Raw genomic sequence first — 15324 nt, forward strand, 5'->3', positions numbered from 1 at the left:
TATACCTTTATAAAGAGGAAATCGTTTCACTGGGCTTCTCATAGAAATGTTTTCTAATGATTTTACCTGCATTGCCAAGCATGTAATTATATTTAATATCCATGTAGAGTGTGTTTGCTCCATCATACTTTTATAAAGTGGATGATTAAGGGTTGATGACTTCGAGGTGGTAAAGATATTAAATGTGAGTCTATTTAACTAGATAATCTTGCAGTTGGTCTGCTTTTAGTGCTGCAGCTAAAAGAAATTGGTACGAAGGTTCGAAAAAGCATAGTTAGCTCCATGCCCAACCTTTCGAACTCATAATCTTCAGATCAAGACTGTAATCGGTTCTGACCTCTCCTCTTCTCGGGGCAGCACTAGACAACTGTTTGAAAATAATAATAGCTGGTGATAATCCAAACTAAATTAGTATTACCAATTATTCATTAAAAACAAGAGATGCATAAAAAATTATTAATGAATAAATTTACTTATTTAAATTTTCAAACTGGAGCCGTGTAAATTATTATTTTGATGTTTTTATTTGTCAGATCCACTACCATACACAGTGAAACATGCAGGAACATAAACATTGTGTTGACTAAACCGTGATAAAATTACAAATAAAATTTCTCAGGATTTCTCTCTGGATAAGGGCATCTGACAAATGCCATAAATGTAAATGTAAAATTAAAGAGAATTTTTTTTTTTTTTTTTTTTTTTTTTAATAATACAAGGGAATAAATCTAAATAATAGGAATCAAATTTTTTAATAATAGTTAAACAGAAATTCAAAAATAAATATTATTTATAAGTAAATAAATAAATGTATTTATTAATAAAAAAATTATACTGAAAGCAACAAGAATACACCAAAAAAATAAAAATAATAATAATAAAAATAATAAATAAATAAATAAATAAATAAATAAATAAATAAATAAATAAATAAGAACTTCCCGTGGGCTCACCACCTGCAGGAAGGACCGTAAGGGACGGTGCTGCGAGGATTGGGCAGCAGTCGAAGGCGGGGGCCTGCTTAGACTGCTGCCCCCGCGACCCGAATTACGGATAAGCGGGAGAAAATTAATGAATGAATAAATAAGAAACCTTTTAAATGTGTAAAGATTTAAACAGCCACATTCAATTCATTTGCACTCATTAAATGTACTTTTAAAGCATTTTGTGAATGTGTAATGATTTCTGTCACAAGTGTAAATACACAGTATGAAATATGATGATTGGATTACTTGATGTGGTGCTTGTCCCGGGATGACCGGGTGATAGCAAGGCTGATGTTCAGACCTTTGAGATCACACTCAAACCAAGTTGCATTTCTTTGCTTCATTTAAAGAATATATCATACACACGATAAGACGTATTAATATTAGCGATTGATTCAGCTTCAGCAATGGTGAAAACTATAATTGTGTTGAGTTTAAAAAGCTTTGCACATTGTTAATTCCTTGTACTTTTTAAACTGACAGCCGGCACTTCACGCTGGTCTGAAACGAGGTCAGGGGAGATCACAGCAGCACTGATGCATGACGGTCCTTTCAGACTGAATCACAGCTTTGTGCTTGATCCCCACTACGTTTCAAACCTCGCTGAGCTGTGTTTGTGTTGGCTCTCTTTCTCTGACCAGGTATTCATCATCAATCTGCTCCGGGATAGCAAATACTACCACTTCCGCCCAGTGATGGACACTTACATCCAGAAACACTTTGCTGGAGCCCTAGCATATAAGTAAGCATGTTTACAGTTGGGTGCAAAAATGAGCTTGGTATAGAAATATATACTTATAATAATTGTCAATTCACTTAAATTCAGCCTACTGATCTGCTCCTTTATTTAGTATTTGTAATTCATGTGGAGAAATATGTATTGTAGTACAATACATGTAGTACTAGTAGTAGTTAAATTGTATTTATATAGCAAATTATTATTATTTTTATTATTTTTATTTCATTCGGACCAGATTTGATTAAAGGTTTACAATGATGAAATAGCATTAGGAGAATTTTATATATATTGTGCTATTAGTGACTTATTAAAATATTAAAAAAGGGATAAAAAGACATGCTTTAATTAATATCCAGTATTAAACAGAAGTCAGTAGTCAAATAAAGAGTTCGGCACAGACTGTTCTGAAACTTTTACTTCCTTAAAAAAATAAAAAATAAAACTTTTAGATGGCTAATGTGTGTGTGTGTGTGTGTGTGTGTGTGTGTGTGTGTGTGTGTGTGTGTTATACTTCCAGAGAGCTTATACGTTGCCTGAAATGGTATATGGACCGCTCAGCAGAGGTCGTCCGGCAGGACCACATTCAAGAAGCGATGAGGGTATGCTCATGTATCCACTCCAGTTTTAGAAATTGAAGCAATTAATCTTTTAAGTGATTTGTAATTTTTGGCACGGGACCGCTCGAGTAATTTTAATTAAGATCCCGTAATTACCGCCTGTCAGATTATGTACTGTAGTTGGGTTGTTGAACATGTTGTCTTCGGACACAACGCACTGGAATGCAAATAGAAGACGACGCATCGTATGGCAAACAGTTGTCACCCTGCTTGGCACTCATGAGATTGGAACTGCTTAATAGATAAACTGTATGTAATATTCATGATGCCGGGTCAAGCTGTGATTCAATTCAGAGGGGATCTGTGTGAATATTTCATAAATCCCACACACTTTTAAACAAGTCTGACTTCACAGCCACTGTTTGCCCTGCAGAGGAATTGTCCATCCAAGATATGATGTAGAGCATCTTGCTGGGATGCCACCTGGCTTTTTTTTTTTTTCCCATTTCAGTAAATATAATGTAGCTGGGATGCATTTCCATTTAGCCTGAGCCCATAGCAGCTTCTTTTACAAAAACTTAAGGAGGTTTTTTATAGTGTCAAAAATATTTTACAATGTAAAATCTAAGAATGTTCTCTATGATTGTTTTAAGATGACTTTAAAACCCTTGACTTTCAGGCCCTGGAGTATTTGTTCAAGTTCATTGTCCAGTCACGGATCCTGTACTCTCGGGCTACTTGTGGTATGGAGGAGGAACAGTTTCGCACCAGCATCCAGGAGCTCTTCCAGTCCATTCGCTTTGTGCTGAGTTTGGACAGCCGCAGCTCAGAAACTCTCATTTTCACCCAGGTCAGAGAGTCCAACAACAAATATAGTCCCTGCTTTTAGTACATTTCCCCTACAAATACGTTTTAGATTGTGGGTATGTTGTAGATGTTTTCTTAGGAGTTTTATTCAGATTTTAAACAGGAATTTTTAGAAGTTACATCATTTTCTTGATAGAACCTAGCACCGCATAGAACTTTTAGGTTGTATGTCATCCTCAGATCAAATTACTTAACATCCTGTAGGAAAGGCATCTGTGATTTTCCCGAAATTAAAGTTTGTAAAGGTTTTAAATGAGTGTTAGTAGTAGAAGCAATTAAATAGTTAGCAAAAACCTTAAACTATCCTATGAACCCTTAAATAGCTCTTTCATGAAATTGTACTATGTAATTAGTGTATATATACAGTGAGGAAAATAAGTATTTGAACACCCTGCTATTTTGCAAGTTCTCCCACTTAGAAATCATGGAGGGGTCTGAAATTGTCATCGTAGGTGCATGTCCACTGTGAGAGACATAATCTAAAAAAAAAAATCCAGAAATCACAATATATGATTTTTTAACTATTTATTTGTATGATACAGCTGCAAATAAGTATTTGAACACCTGTCTATCAGCTAGAATTCTGACCCTCAAAGACCTGTTAGTCTGCCTTTAAAATGTCCACCTCCACTACATTTATTATCCTAGATTAGATGCACCTGTTTGAGGTCGTTAGCTGCATAAAGACACCTGTCCACCCCATACAATCAGTAAGAATCCAACTACTAACATGGCCAAGACCAAAGCGCTGTCCAAAGACACTAGAGACAAAATTGTACACCTCCACACGGCTGGAAAGGGCTACGGACTGGGGCTCCATGCAAGATCTCACCTCGTGGGGTCTCAATGATCCTAAGGAAGGTGAGAAATCAGCCCAGAACTACACGGGAGGAGCTGGTCAATGACCTGAAAAGAGCTGGGACCACCGTTTCCAAGGTTACTGTTGGTAATACACTAAGACGTCATGGTTTGAAATCATGCATGGCACGGCAGGTTCCCCTGCTTAAACCAGCACATGTCCAGGCACGTCTTAAGTTTGCCAATGACCATTTGGATGATCCAAAGAAGTCATGGGAGAAAGTCATGTGGTCAGATGAGACCAAAATAGAACTTTTGGGTCATAATTCCACTAAACGTGTTTGGAGTGATGAGTACCATCTCAAGAACACCATCCCTACTGTGAAGCATGGGGGTGGTAGCATCATGCTTTGGGGGTGTTTTTCTGCACATGGGACAGGGCGACTGCACGGTATTAAGGAGAGGATGACGGGGGCCATGTATTGCGGGATTTTGGGGAACAACCTCCTTCCCTCAGTTAGAGCATTGAAGATGGGTCGAGGCTGGGTCTTCCAACATGACAATGACCCGAAGCACACAGCCAGGATAACCAAGGAGTGGCTCTGTAAGAAGCATATCAAGGTTCTGGCGTGGCCTAGCCAGTCTCCAGACCTAAAACCAATAGAGAATCTTTGGAGGGAGCTCAAACTCCGTGTTTCTCAGCGACAGGCCAGAAACCTGTCTGATCTAGAGAAGATCTGTGTGGAGGAGTGGGCCAAAATCCCTCCTGCAGTGTGTGCAAACCTGGTGAAAAACTACAGGAAACGTTTGACCTCTGTAATTGCAAACAAAGGCTACTGTACCAAATATTAACATTAACTTTCTCAGGTGTTCAAATACTTATTTGCAGCTGTATCATACAAATAAATAGTTAAAAAATCATACACTGTGATTTCTGGATTATTTTTTTTAGATTATGTCTCTCACAGTGGACATGCACCTACGATGACAATTTCAGACCCCTCCATGATTTCTAAGTGGGAGAACTTGCAAAATAGCAGGGTGTTCAAATACTTATTTTCCTCACTGTATGTGTGTGTGTGTGTGTGTGTGTGTGTGTGTGTGTGTGTGTGTGTGTGTGTGTGTGTGTGTGTGTGTGTGTGTGTGTATGCGCATTATGTAAACAGAAATTTGTCCAAGAGTTCTGCTTGCTTTCCGAATATCCAATTCCACACGTAGTCACCATTTGCTGTTATAATAACCTCCATTCTTCTGGGAAGATGTTCCACTAAATTCTAGACTTTGGATTGTGGTTGTTGAGATTTGTGCACAAGGGCGGTGGTAAAAGTCAGGTACTGATGTAAGGTGAGGACGTCTGGGGTGCAGCCATTGTTCCAATTTTTCCCAAAGGTGTTCAGTAGGGTTGAGGTCAGAGCTCCACTATAGCACTCAAGATGAATACAGAGATATATACAGTAGATTCAAATGTATTGTCATTGCATAGTACAGGTACACAGCATGGAAATGCAGTTTGATATCTACCTGATGTGCAAATAGCAGCATTGTGCAAACTGACAAGTGCAGATAAATATGTAAATATAGCTACAGCAAATAAACATAAAGGCTATGGGCAGTGAAAATGTTTAGAAGTGTTTAGAAAGTATAGCAAAAAAAGAAATGGTATTTTAAATCAAAAGCTTAAAAACTACTTGGAAATGAAGGAAACACGGTGTTAGGCATGAAGTAGTGCTGACTGAAGCTGCTGTTAAACCAGAATCAAGGCTGATTTTTTCAGAGGCAGGTTTGTCTGGTCTACTGACAGATTGATGTGTCTGCCTTTTTGTGCCCTCAAGACTAAACAAACAACCCCATGTTGGGTCTCTTCTATTTTAGTCTGCTTCATATTTACAGAATCGAATCTGAACACCTTTTTGTTTTCTTTGTAATTCTTTTTTTTTTTTTTTTCAATTTACTTTTTCTTTTAAGATCAAAGATATATTATTATGTAACTATTCTTGAGGAAGGTAAATTAGAGGCATTTGTTAGTGCTGAAAAATATATTGAATTGCTGTTAATAGAACTAATATAGTCAATATATAATTATGTCCATTTTACATGTCAAAATTATAAAACAAAACAACTGTCAATAAGGATAATAGCAAAGTGATGCCATTTCAGTGACAATTTTCAGTGACAAAGTTGATTTATTTTCAATAACAACACATTTCGAAAGGTTTCATTTTTCTTATATGACAGCAGTCTGTCATAGATGATAGCAAATATATTAAAGAATTAAGTATTTAATTCTTGCTATTATCTATGACAGACTGCTGTCTGCTGACAGACGTTTGTATTTATAGTTAAGTTCATTTCAGTTATCATTTATGAAGGTATGAGACAAGTTAAAGGTTTTGAGACCTTTAAGTATCAAGTATCAAGTTAGTAAAAAAAAACAAAAAAGCCCTCTGAACTGTAGACTTTCTAATGTTGGAAACCTTAAATAAAAAGCTGTACTTTTGATGCTTATAATGTGAATACCATGCCTAAGTCTACAATGCTTTTTTTTTTTACCATGCACTAAACTACCATGCTTTTGTATATGACAGATATGTAGAGATTTATATTTATATAGATGTGTCTATTTTGGTATGTTTGAAACCTTTCGTCAATGTATTTTCTTAATAATACTCGTATATGGATGCATATTTAAAGTGACTAAAAACAAAGAAATTCGTCTTGCACTGGCTTAACATTCTAGTGAGTTGTGTTTTGTTGCTAAAGGAAAATACAGTAATTTCCTGACTATTAAGCGCATTTAAATATAAGCCGCACCCACTGAATTTGACAATTTTTTTTATTTTGAACATAAATAAGCAGCACCTGTCTATAAGCCGCAGGTATCTACACTGAAACTAATAAACTTTACACAGGATTTAATGAAAGACAGTGTCTGTAACACGGCTTGTATCTAAACAGTAGCCTACCAAGAAAGTCATTGTTCACTGTCTTCCTCCTTCATTTCACAACTATTTCTCTCGGGAGTTTTTCTTTTGGCGTCGTCGTGCGTTTAAAAAACACCATTGGTGAAGCTTTTCTCCCGATGCCTGCAGCTCAGAACACAGGTGTAGTGCGTTTTCATGCTCGGTTGTTTTCAGCGTGACGGATGATTCGTATTTTCTGTAAACAGTCCGAGTGAGCGGCAGGTCAAACGTCAGAGGAACATCATCCATATTTATGATGTGGTGCGGCCCGATTCAGTGGGAGCGCATCTGATTTAATATAAAGAGTTTCATTGGTTCACCTGAACCCGTTCGGAAATTTCATTGGTCTAATGTTATGGGGTTCAGTTTTTTGGCTTGAAGTTTGTGAAACCGGGAAAAACCCAGGAAAAATTTATAAATTAGCCGCTTCGTTGTTTAAGCCGCGGGTTTCAACGCGTGAGAAAAAAGTAGCGGCTTATAGTCTAGAAAATACGGTAATTCATGCTGGGTTAGTGTGATATTGAGGCACGTTATGTATTTTATTTTAAAAGCAGTGGCAACAGGAGTGGCTTTGAACACATGCTTGTATGTCTAAATTGTGCATGTTCACAAGATCCAAAAGCTACATTCAGTAGATGTCACGTCAGAGTCGGTACATCCATGTCTCCAATTTTTGAACATATCAGAATTCACAGCAATGTTAACAAACTGATGGGATTTTAAGAGACTCCAGGAGACTGCAACACAAAACATGCCTTTTGGTATGTTTGAAGGAAATAGGAAAGGTTTAAAAAAAAAAAAAAAAAAAAAAGGAAATGATTGTGATAATTGGTTAGTGATCGTATTCAGTAAAATTCTAGAACCTTCTATAAATATGTCATTTGAGACACACTACTTTGTTTCTTTGGTGGAGGCAAATAGACCTGAAACTTTGGCTTATATTAATTAGTGAAATGTGTGAGTGCAGCATGTCAGAATAGTAAAAGCATCTAAATAATTTCAATTATCAATCCAAATTTGTGACATTTCAACACAGTGGTTTGTAACATTTTAAAACATCAGCTTACAGAATCTTCAAGTTTTCTAACTTTTGTTCATGGTAAAACTCAAACTTGGGTTAGCAGTGTTAGTCAGATACACTACTTATGAGCCAAAGAAGAGAGCCAAAGGTTAAAAAAAAAGTTCAGTCATTAAATGAATTAAATATACACAACAGAGTGAGAAACAGGTCACAGCAAAACATTTGTCACAGATGAAGAGAACACGAGGGAACTCATTTTCGCTCTAGTTGGCTAAATGTCAATTTTAGAATCCAGAAAACATTCATTTATATAATCAATGAATGAAAATAGACTTATTTTCAATCAAGTGGCATATCATACTGTACTATAAACACAAGTTCTCATGTCATAAACATAAAAATTGGATATTTAACAGGGTTTTGGTATAAGATCCTTGAATTTAACTAGTGGCTTGGTTTCATTCTAGTCTACTGTGCTGTATATTGGTACAATAAGGTACTGTATAACAATGAATAGTCAAATTTTCTACAACAAGACCAGACTTTTAGCACACAATTAAGAAATAATTTCACATTTAAATTTATCTTATGGGTTTCTTGGTCATATCTTATCAATCATATCATATCTATCAATATATCAACATATATATCATAGAGTTTTTTCATTGTCATCTGGGTAACTATAACAATTTTCTGATCACAAGATTCCATTTCCACTTGAACGAATAATAATTTTTATTAGCATATGGCTTTTTTATGAAAGTAGAACCTTCCTTCACTAACTACTAATCTTTACACAACTTTTTTGTTTGGCCCTTTGACTGTGACCCTCTATTCCTCCTTTGGCTCCTTTAACCCCTTGTTGAACAATTCAGGGCCCCCAGCTTCCTCATGGACAAACCATCCGAAATCAGTCCAGCTGTTTGCAACTCTTGAGCTGTTGCATTCCAAAGCCAGCTCTATTATCAGTAAGTACTTTGTGCCTCAATGTTTTGGCCCAGTTAAGCAAAACACACTGTCTTAAATCTTGATGCCACCATCCAGCATCCTATCCTCTGAATCATCCTCCTCACCTCCCTCACCAACCTGACAAAAATCCCAACAACCAACTGAATTACCAACACTGACATCTTTCTTGCCCTTGAAACCTGTCTGACTGAATTGATTGTGAATGTGTTTTCTTGAGTTCAATTTTCAGTTGATGTGGGAAAAAAATAATAGAAAATCACTACCTACTGTACTTAAATCCTCACCCAACAGCCAAGCAGCCACCAACCTTTCAGCATCTCCTGAACTTTTACCTCAACCCCGTCACAAACCAGACAACAAATCACACTGATTGACCAGCGCCAACAACATCTTTAGCCCTGCACCTTTTAGAATTTCTTTGGTTTGGTGTTGATGTTCGTATTTGTTCCTGTTTCTTTGCTTTATCTTTTTAAAAACCTCACAAATCATCTTATATCTGGTGTGGTTCATTCACCACCTGTATGTTTTCTTCTCCTTGCCACTATGATCTAATGGATCATTTCAGAGGTCTGTGTGCTGCTTTTTGATATGGTCTACTTTTTCTACAGATTTTTTGTATATTTGACAACATGACAACCAAAACCTATCAAATAATCCGTTTCTGTACTGTAAACCCAATACTCCAAAAAAGTTTTTGTTTCGCAGATTGTTTTACCTCCAGCCTTCAGTCTGACTATACTTTTACTAATTGAGTAATCCAGAGAAGAGCAATGTGCTCAAGAGGGTCCAAACCAAAACACAAAGTTTTTTTTTGTCACTTGCTTTGCAGGCAGCCTTGCTTAATTCCTTCCCAGCCATCTTTGACGAGTTGCTGCAGATGTTCACAGTGCAGGAGGTGGCTGAGTTTGTGAGGGGAACATTGGGGAGCATGCCCAGTACAGTGCACATAGGCCAGTCGATGGACGTGGTAAAGCTACAGTCCATCGCTCGGACAGTTGATAGCAGGTTGTTCTCTTTTCCAGGTAGGACTTCGGTGATGTTTAAGATCATTTGTTCAATTGTGCATATCCTTTGATCATACATTTTAAAAATACCCTTTGCTTGTTGGTGGATTAAAATGCTTACTTGGTACAAATGGCGAATTAATTTTTTTTTCTCGCGGTCCTACTGCAGAGTCAAGGAGGATTCTCTTACCTGTGGTCTTGCACCACATCCATCTTCATCTTCGGCAGCAAAAAGAACTACTTATCTGCTCAGGGATCTTGAGCAGTATCTTCTCCATCATCAAGGCCAGTTCGCTGGTAATATGCACAGAAGCATTTTTATTTAAAATGTAATCACACAGATATTGCATTAAGTTGAAGATATAGTATGACTGTTAGAAAATTAATGATCCTTTATTAATATAATTAGATTTTTCACAAGATCTTTTTTAAACTTACTAGGTAACACAACCAGCTGTTGTACAGATGCTCCTTTCTTGTACTATCTGTCCATGTTTTTGTGTTGCTTTGTCTCTGTAGGAGACTTCAGTGCAGGAAGAGGTGGAGATGGTGGTGGAGAGCTTGTTGGATGTTCTGTTGCAGACCCTGCTCACCATCATGAGCAAGTCGCAAGCTCAGGAGGCGGTAAGAGGCCAGCGCTGCCCACAGTGCACGGCCGAGATCACTGTTAGTAACTAACAAATCTGATTTTTCTACTTCTAATCATCGTTCCTTTAATTTTCCTGCCACAATCTTCTCACAACCATCACTGTACGTAGCCGAAACTATGTCTTATCTCTTACTCAGCTTGCCTTCTCATCCTTTTTCTGTGTTTCATTTCCTTTCATTTTACTATCATGTTTATTATTATTATTATTTACATTTTGAAAACTGAAATTCTGTCAGCATTGCCAGCTTTTGTTCTGTTAATAAAAAACTAGATTTGGTCAAACAAACCGATTGTTTAAAAATGTTGGAAAAAGTGTAAATATAAAAAGTGTACCGTAATTTCCGGACTATAAAGCGCACCCATATATAAGCTGCACCCACTGAATTTTACAAATATTTTTATTTTTAACATAAATAAGCCGCACCTGTGTATAAGCCCACTACACTAATCTGTCTACACTAATGAACTTTACACAGGCTTTAACAAAAAACACGTTACACACGGTGTAACAGGTGAAATATGTTGCGCTTCCTTTAGGAGCATAGCGGTATTTTGGGAATAGCTTGCCACTGCATTTTTCCAGTATTACTGCGTGTGTTCAAGACTGAGGAATATGTCCTTATTATTTTCTGATGCTCATTTCTAAGTTTCTTTGACTAACCTGTTACGCTGTTGCCAAGAAAAATTAAAAAGCACGAGTTTTGGAAACCTGTCTGTGCTTATATGATTTCTGTTGCAACTGGAGTTAGCGAGCTCTCCCTTCACCCAGACTCAACGCGTTACAACGGCTTGTATCTAAACAGTAGCCGACCAAGAAAGTCATTGTTCACTGTCTTCCTCCTTCCTTTCACAACTATTTCTCTCGGGAGTTTATCTTTTGGCATCGTCGTGCGTTTAAAAAAAACTTTTTTTTCTCACGATGCCGTGAAGCTCAGAACACAGGTGAGGTGAGTTTTTTCGTTTCCGTTCGGAAATTTCATTGGTTCATGTTATGGGGTTCAGTTTTTTGGCTTGAAGTTTGTGAAACCGGGAAAAACCCAGGAAAAATTCATAAATTAGCCGCTTCGTTGTTTAAGCCGCGGGGTTCTAAAACGTGGGAAAAAAGTAGCCGCTTATAGTCCGGAAAATATGGTAAGTATATTAAAAGTGTAAATATAAGTGTAAATAAATTATGCAAAATACTAGATTACTAAAACAAACAGTATATTTTATCCTCACTTATTGTTTTTGGTTCCATTGTCTAAACATTTAGCATCTACTGTACATTCTCCTCTACCGAGCTCTCCCATGAGCTGCTTATCTTCTCACAATTTCGGTGTTTTGACTGGTCATTTTAAAAGCCATTGTAAAAAGGTGATTGGCTCATGACTGCTTTAATAGGATTTTTTTTTTTTTCGATCGGCAGGGTGAATACGTGTCGTGCCTGTTGTCCCTCCTGAGGCAGATGACAGACATCCACTTTCAGCACCTCCTGGACAACTTCCAGAGCAAAGAAGAGTTAAAGGTCAGTTGAAGAAAAAAAAAAAAAGAGCAGGTTTTCCCGAGAATATAATGAGCATGAAATCAATTGGGATATGAAACTGATTAATTACTTTCAGTACATACACTAACCAAACATTGAGATGACAGTTTATATTGTACAGTAATGTATCTACACTTTATGGCTGTATGTAGGTTTATCAGAACTGACTGTAGCTTGGATGTTAATGTGTCATTCTACCTCATCTACAGAGGGTTTAGATGTTGGAAAAATAGAAAGTAGTCTTTGGAAAGTAGGAATGTGCATCTTCATAACTGAGGTTGATGAAATTCACATCTTGATGCATAGCGATTGATACGATACATTACATTAGAGATACATATGAAGCAACTACCAATGTGATGCGATACGATTCAGCCTTATACTGATGCAGTGCGATCCGATTCCAATATGATTGAACACGGTGATTCAAGGTGACAAAATATGATGCAATGCAGTTTAATATGGTACAGATAGTTCGCTGTTTTTTCTTTGGTTTAGAAAGACAACAAATCATACATTTGCTTAAGTGTATTTTGACATCTAATGCATGGCCCTTTCACAAACAGGCCTTTGCAGTGCAAAAAGAGAAAAAAATATTTTCCTGTTCTGTCTTCAGGAAGTACAGCTCTACCTCTGCCATGTTAATCTATATTCTACATAAATCAGGACACACCGTATCATTGTGATACGTCAAATATTCACGTAGCAGCAGTGGTGCTGAGAATACGTGCTTGGGAAACAGTTTAGAAATCAAACTTCACATCAAATGTTGGTCACAAATATTTGGTCACTTTCTAAATAATCAGCGCATCTACTAATAATTATATCTCAATAAATAGTTTTTTTACTGATGCAAATATGTTACAAATGATGCATTGCAATAATGCCAACTTGTATCCGATGCACACTTTTTAAAATCGATGCATCACATTGTCAACTTTTATGGCGATGTACAGAGGCGACTCCATCCACTACCATCCGTAATGGAAAGTAAGGATTACAAACTATTCAGAAAACCTTTGAGGAAGCCGTTTTTTTTTTTTTTTTACACTTTTTGCCAATGAATTCCATGTTTGTTTGCTAACAAACAGAACTGTAGATGGAAAAATGTGTCTATCTGCCTAATTATCAATTAAATCTGTTCTATAATATTTAATATTTTTATACCTTTTTACTACTTAATAAATTTCCACTTACTCTTGTGTAAGTGCTAAGAAAAATGAACAAAAATTACGGTTTTAAAGTGCCATAGTCCCACTCAAACTGAAAAAAAAAGAATATGATGCAAATCATTAGTTCAAGCTCATTAGGCTTATTGTAATGTATTCCCTTCTGTTTGCACTCTCTTTCTCTTTCCCTATTCATCTTTGCAGGAGTTCCTGCTGAAGATTTTCTGTGTTTTCCGCAACTTGATGAAGCTCAGCATTTTCCCCAGAGACTGGAACGTGATGCGGCTCCTGACCAGCAAGTGAGATGCAACCCTCCCTCTTTATTTTCACTCTCTCTCATTTTCCATCCTGTCTTTTACCCTGCATTCCCTGATTTTCTCATCTTGCGCTGGCTAATGGCATGCGATGCATTCCGAACTTGCCTGGTCCTCAGAGAACTGGCATCATCACATTAAACAGGGTAGGTGGGGAAAAAAATGGTATTTCTTTCTGAGCAGAAGCCAGAGCTTCATCTATCGTCTTCGTTTATCAGAAGTAAAGGTTTATTCAACTTTCTTTTTTTTTTTTCAGAACTAAGCTAGGAATATATGGTATCTAAAATTCATATGCTGTACTACATGTAAGGTAGACGCTACGATCTTTTCCCACCCGTGTTTTTATTTTATTTATTTTTTTTTTTTTTTACAATTACAAATATATTAGTTACAATTTAAACACTTCTCAGTATTACCATGCAAAAGATTTTACTAGGGTTTTTTTCTTTTTTGTCAAATTAGGCTTCCATTTATTTATTTTCCAGCCTAGTTCTTCAAACCTGCTCCGAAACTCTGCACCTTTCCCTTGAAGCCAAATCACAGGAGGGAATGTTTTTTTTTCCTGTTTTACTTGTTGCAAGCCATCAGCCACAGCATGGGACTCGCCCAACTTCTCCTTTAATTGTTCCTTTTTCTTCTACCTGTCGTTTGCAGCATCATAGTGACCACAGTGCAGTATCTTTCTCCTGCTCTGCACAAGAACTTCACGGATGCTGACTTTGACTTTAAGGTGTGTGACTTTGATTAGTAAGGTGAACTTGAGCAGGACACAGCAGGCCAGGGATTACCCTCTACACATACAAACACACTCAGCAGTAGTGGCAGACTGTCCACCCTGCATTTGACAGATGGCTCCATGAGGCCGAGAGAGTTACACACAGCACAGGCTAAATGAACTGAATAATTTAGCAAGATTGTTTAACAGAGAAAAAAACTGAACATCCAGAGAGGGCTGTGAAATGTAGAAATACGGTCTGTTGTTATAGTCTGAAAGTCAGTTCAAACTCAGGTTTAGAAATGGAAATTTCTGGCAATTTTGGTTCTTATTATATGAAATGGTGTTTGGTTTTTGAATAGTGACCACACCACAAAATTCATAATCACCTTTTATCCAATACTTTCAGTCTCAGGCTTGAAAGCTAACAGAAGTGATTAAAACAGCTAATATAAAAGCAGCAACTAACAGACTAGCTGTCTTTGCTAATCTCAGTGATGTTCCTGCTACTGTGTTCGACAGGTTTGATAGTGTTCATTAAATCACTTTTACAATGCAAATCAGGACTGAGGTACCGAAACCCAGTTACTATTATAATTATGTTAATAGTTTTTCAAAAATTAGCCATATATCTTGTGCAGCTAGCTTTATAAGCTCAGTCATTTTAGTCATATTTAGCTACATAAAAATACAGGTACTCAATGATATTTACAATGTACATTTCTCATTTAAAATAAAGGTAAACATGTGAAAAGGGGCAGCATGAACATCTATGTTTTTTGTTAACAATAAGTTGACAAATTAACTGTGTGGAATGATGCATCTAGACTTACTATGGTTCAGTGGTTAAGGTTCTGGGTTACTGATCGGAAGGTTAAAGCCACTTGAACAAGGCCCTTAACCCTTTCTGTTCCAGGGGGGAAATGTATCATGGCACATCCTGTGCCTTCTAACAAGCTGTCATATGCAATATATAAATTTCGATGCTGTAATGTATACAGTATGTGACAAATAAAACTCACTCTCTTTGACAAGTGAACTGTGTAGTTCGTCA

The 15324-nt window shown here is 36.9% G+C and overlaps 1 protein-coding gene across 14 annotated transcripts in view; it reads left to right on the forward strand.

Moving 5' to 3' along the window:
* The window catches only part of dock3 (dedicator of cytokinesis 3), a 232888-nt gene that overhangs the window by 180110 nt on the left and 37454 nt on the right, over positions 1-15324 (forward strand). For 7 of the 14 annotated variants that reach the window (XR_014532300.1, XM_083534341.1, XM_083534349.1 and 4 more), the window contains 9 exons: positions 1628-1728; positions 2243-2324; positions 2962-3132; positions 9727-9919; positions 10071-10198; positions 10421-10567; positions 11956-12054; positions 13446-13540; positions 14210-14285. Coding sequence is in view for 13 of the 14 variants with exons in the window: in XM_083534341.1 (XP_083390467.1) it covers positions 1628-1728; positions 2243-2324; positions 2962-3132; positions 9727-9919; positions 10071-10198; positions 10421-10567; positions 11956-12054; positions 13446-13540; positions 14210-14285 (1092 nt within the window). In the remaining variant the exon portion in view is untranslated. The remainder of the gene's footprint in view (positions 1-1627; positions 1729-2242; positions 2325-2961; positions 3133-9726; positions 9920-10070; positions 10199-10420; positions 10568-11955; positions 12055-13445; positions 13541-14209; positions 14286-15324) is intronic. The other 7 variants (XM_083534348.1, XM_083534352.1, XM_083534350.1 and 4 more) reach the window with 1 other exon arrangement.

Source organism: Silurus aristotelis, assembly GCF_946808225.1.
Source record: "Silurus aristotelis genome assembly, chromosome: 28".
In the NCBI taxonomy this organism is placed as follows: domain Eukaryota; kingdom Metazoa; phylum Chordata; class Actinopteri; order Siluriformes; family Siluridae; genus Silurus; species Silurus aristotelis.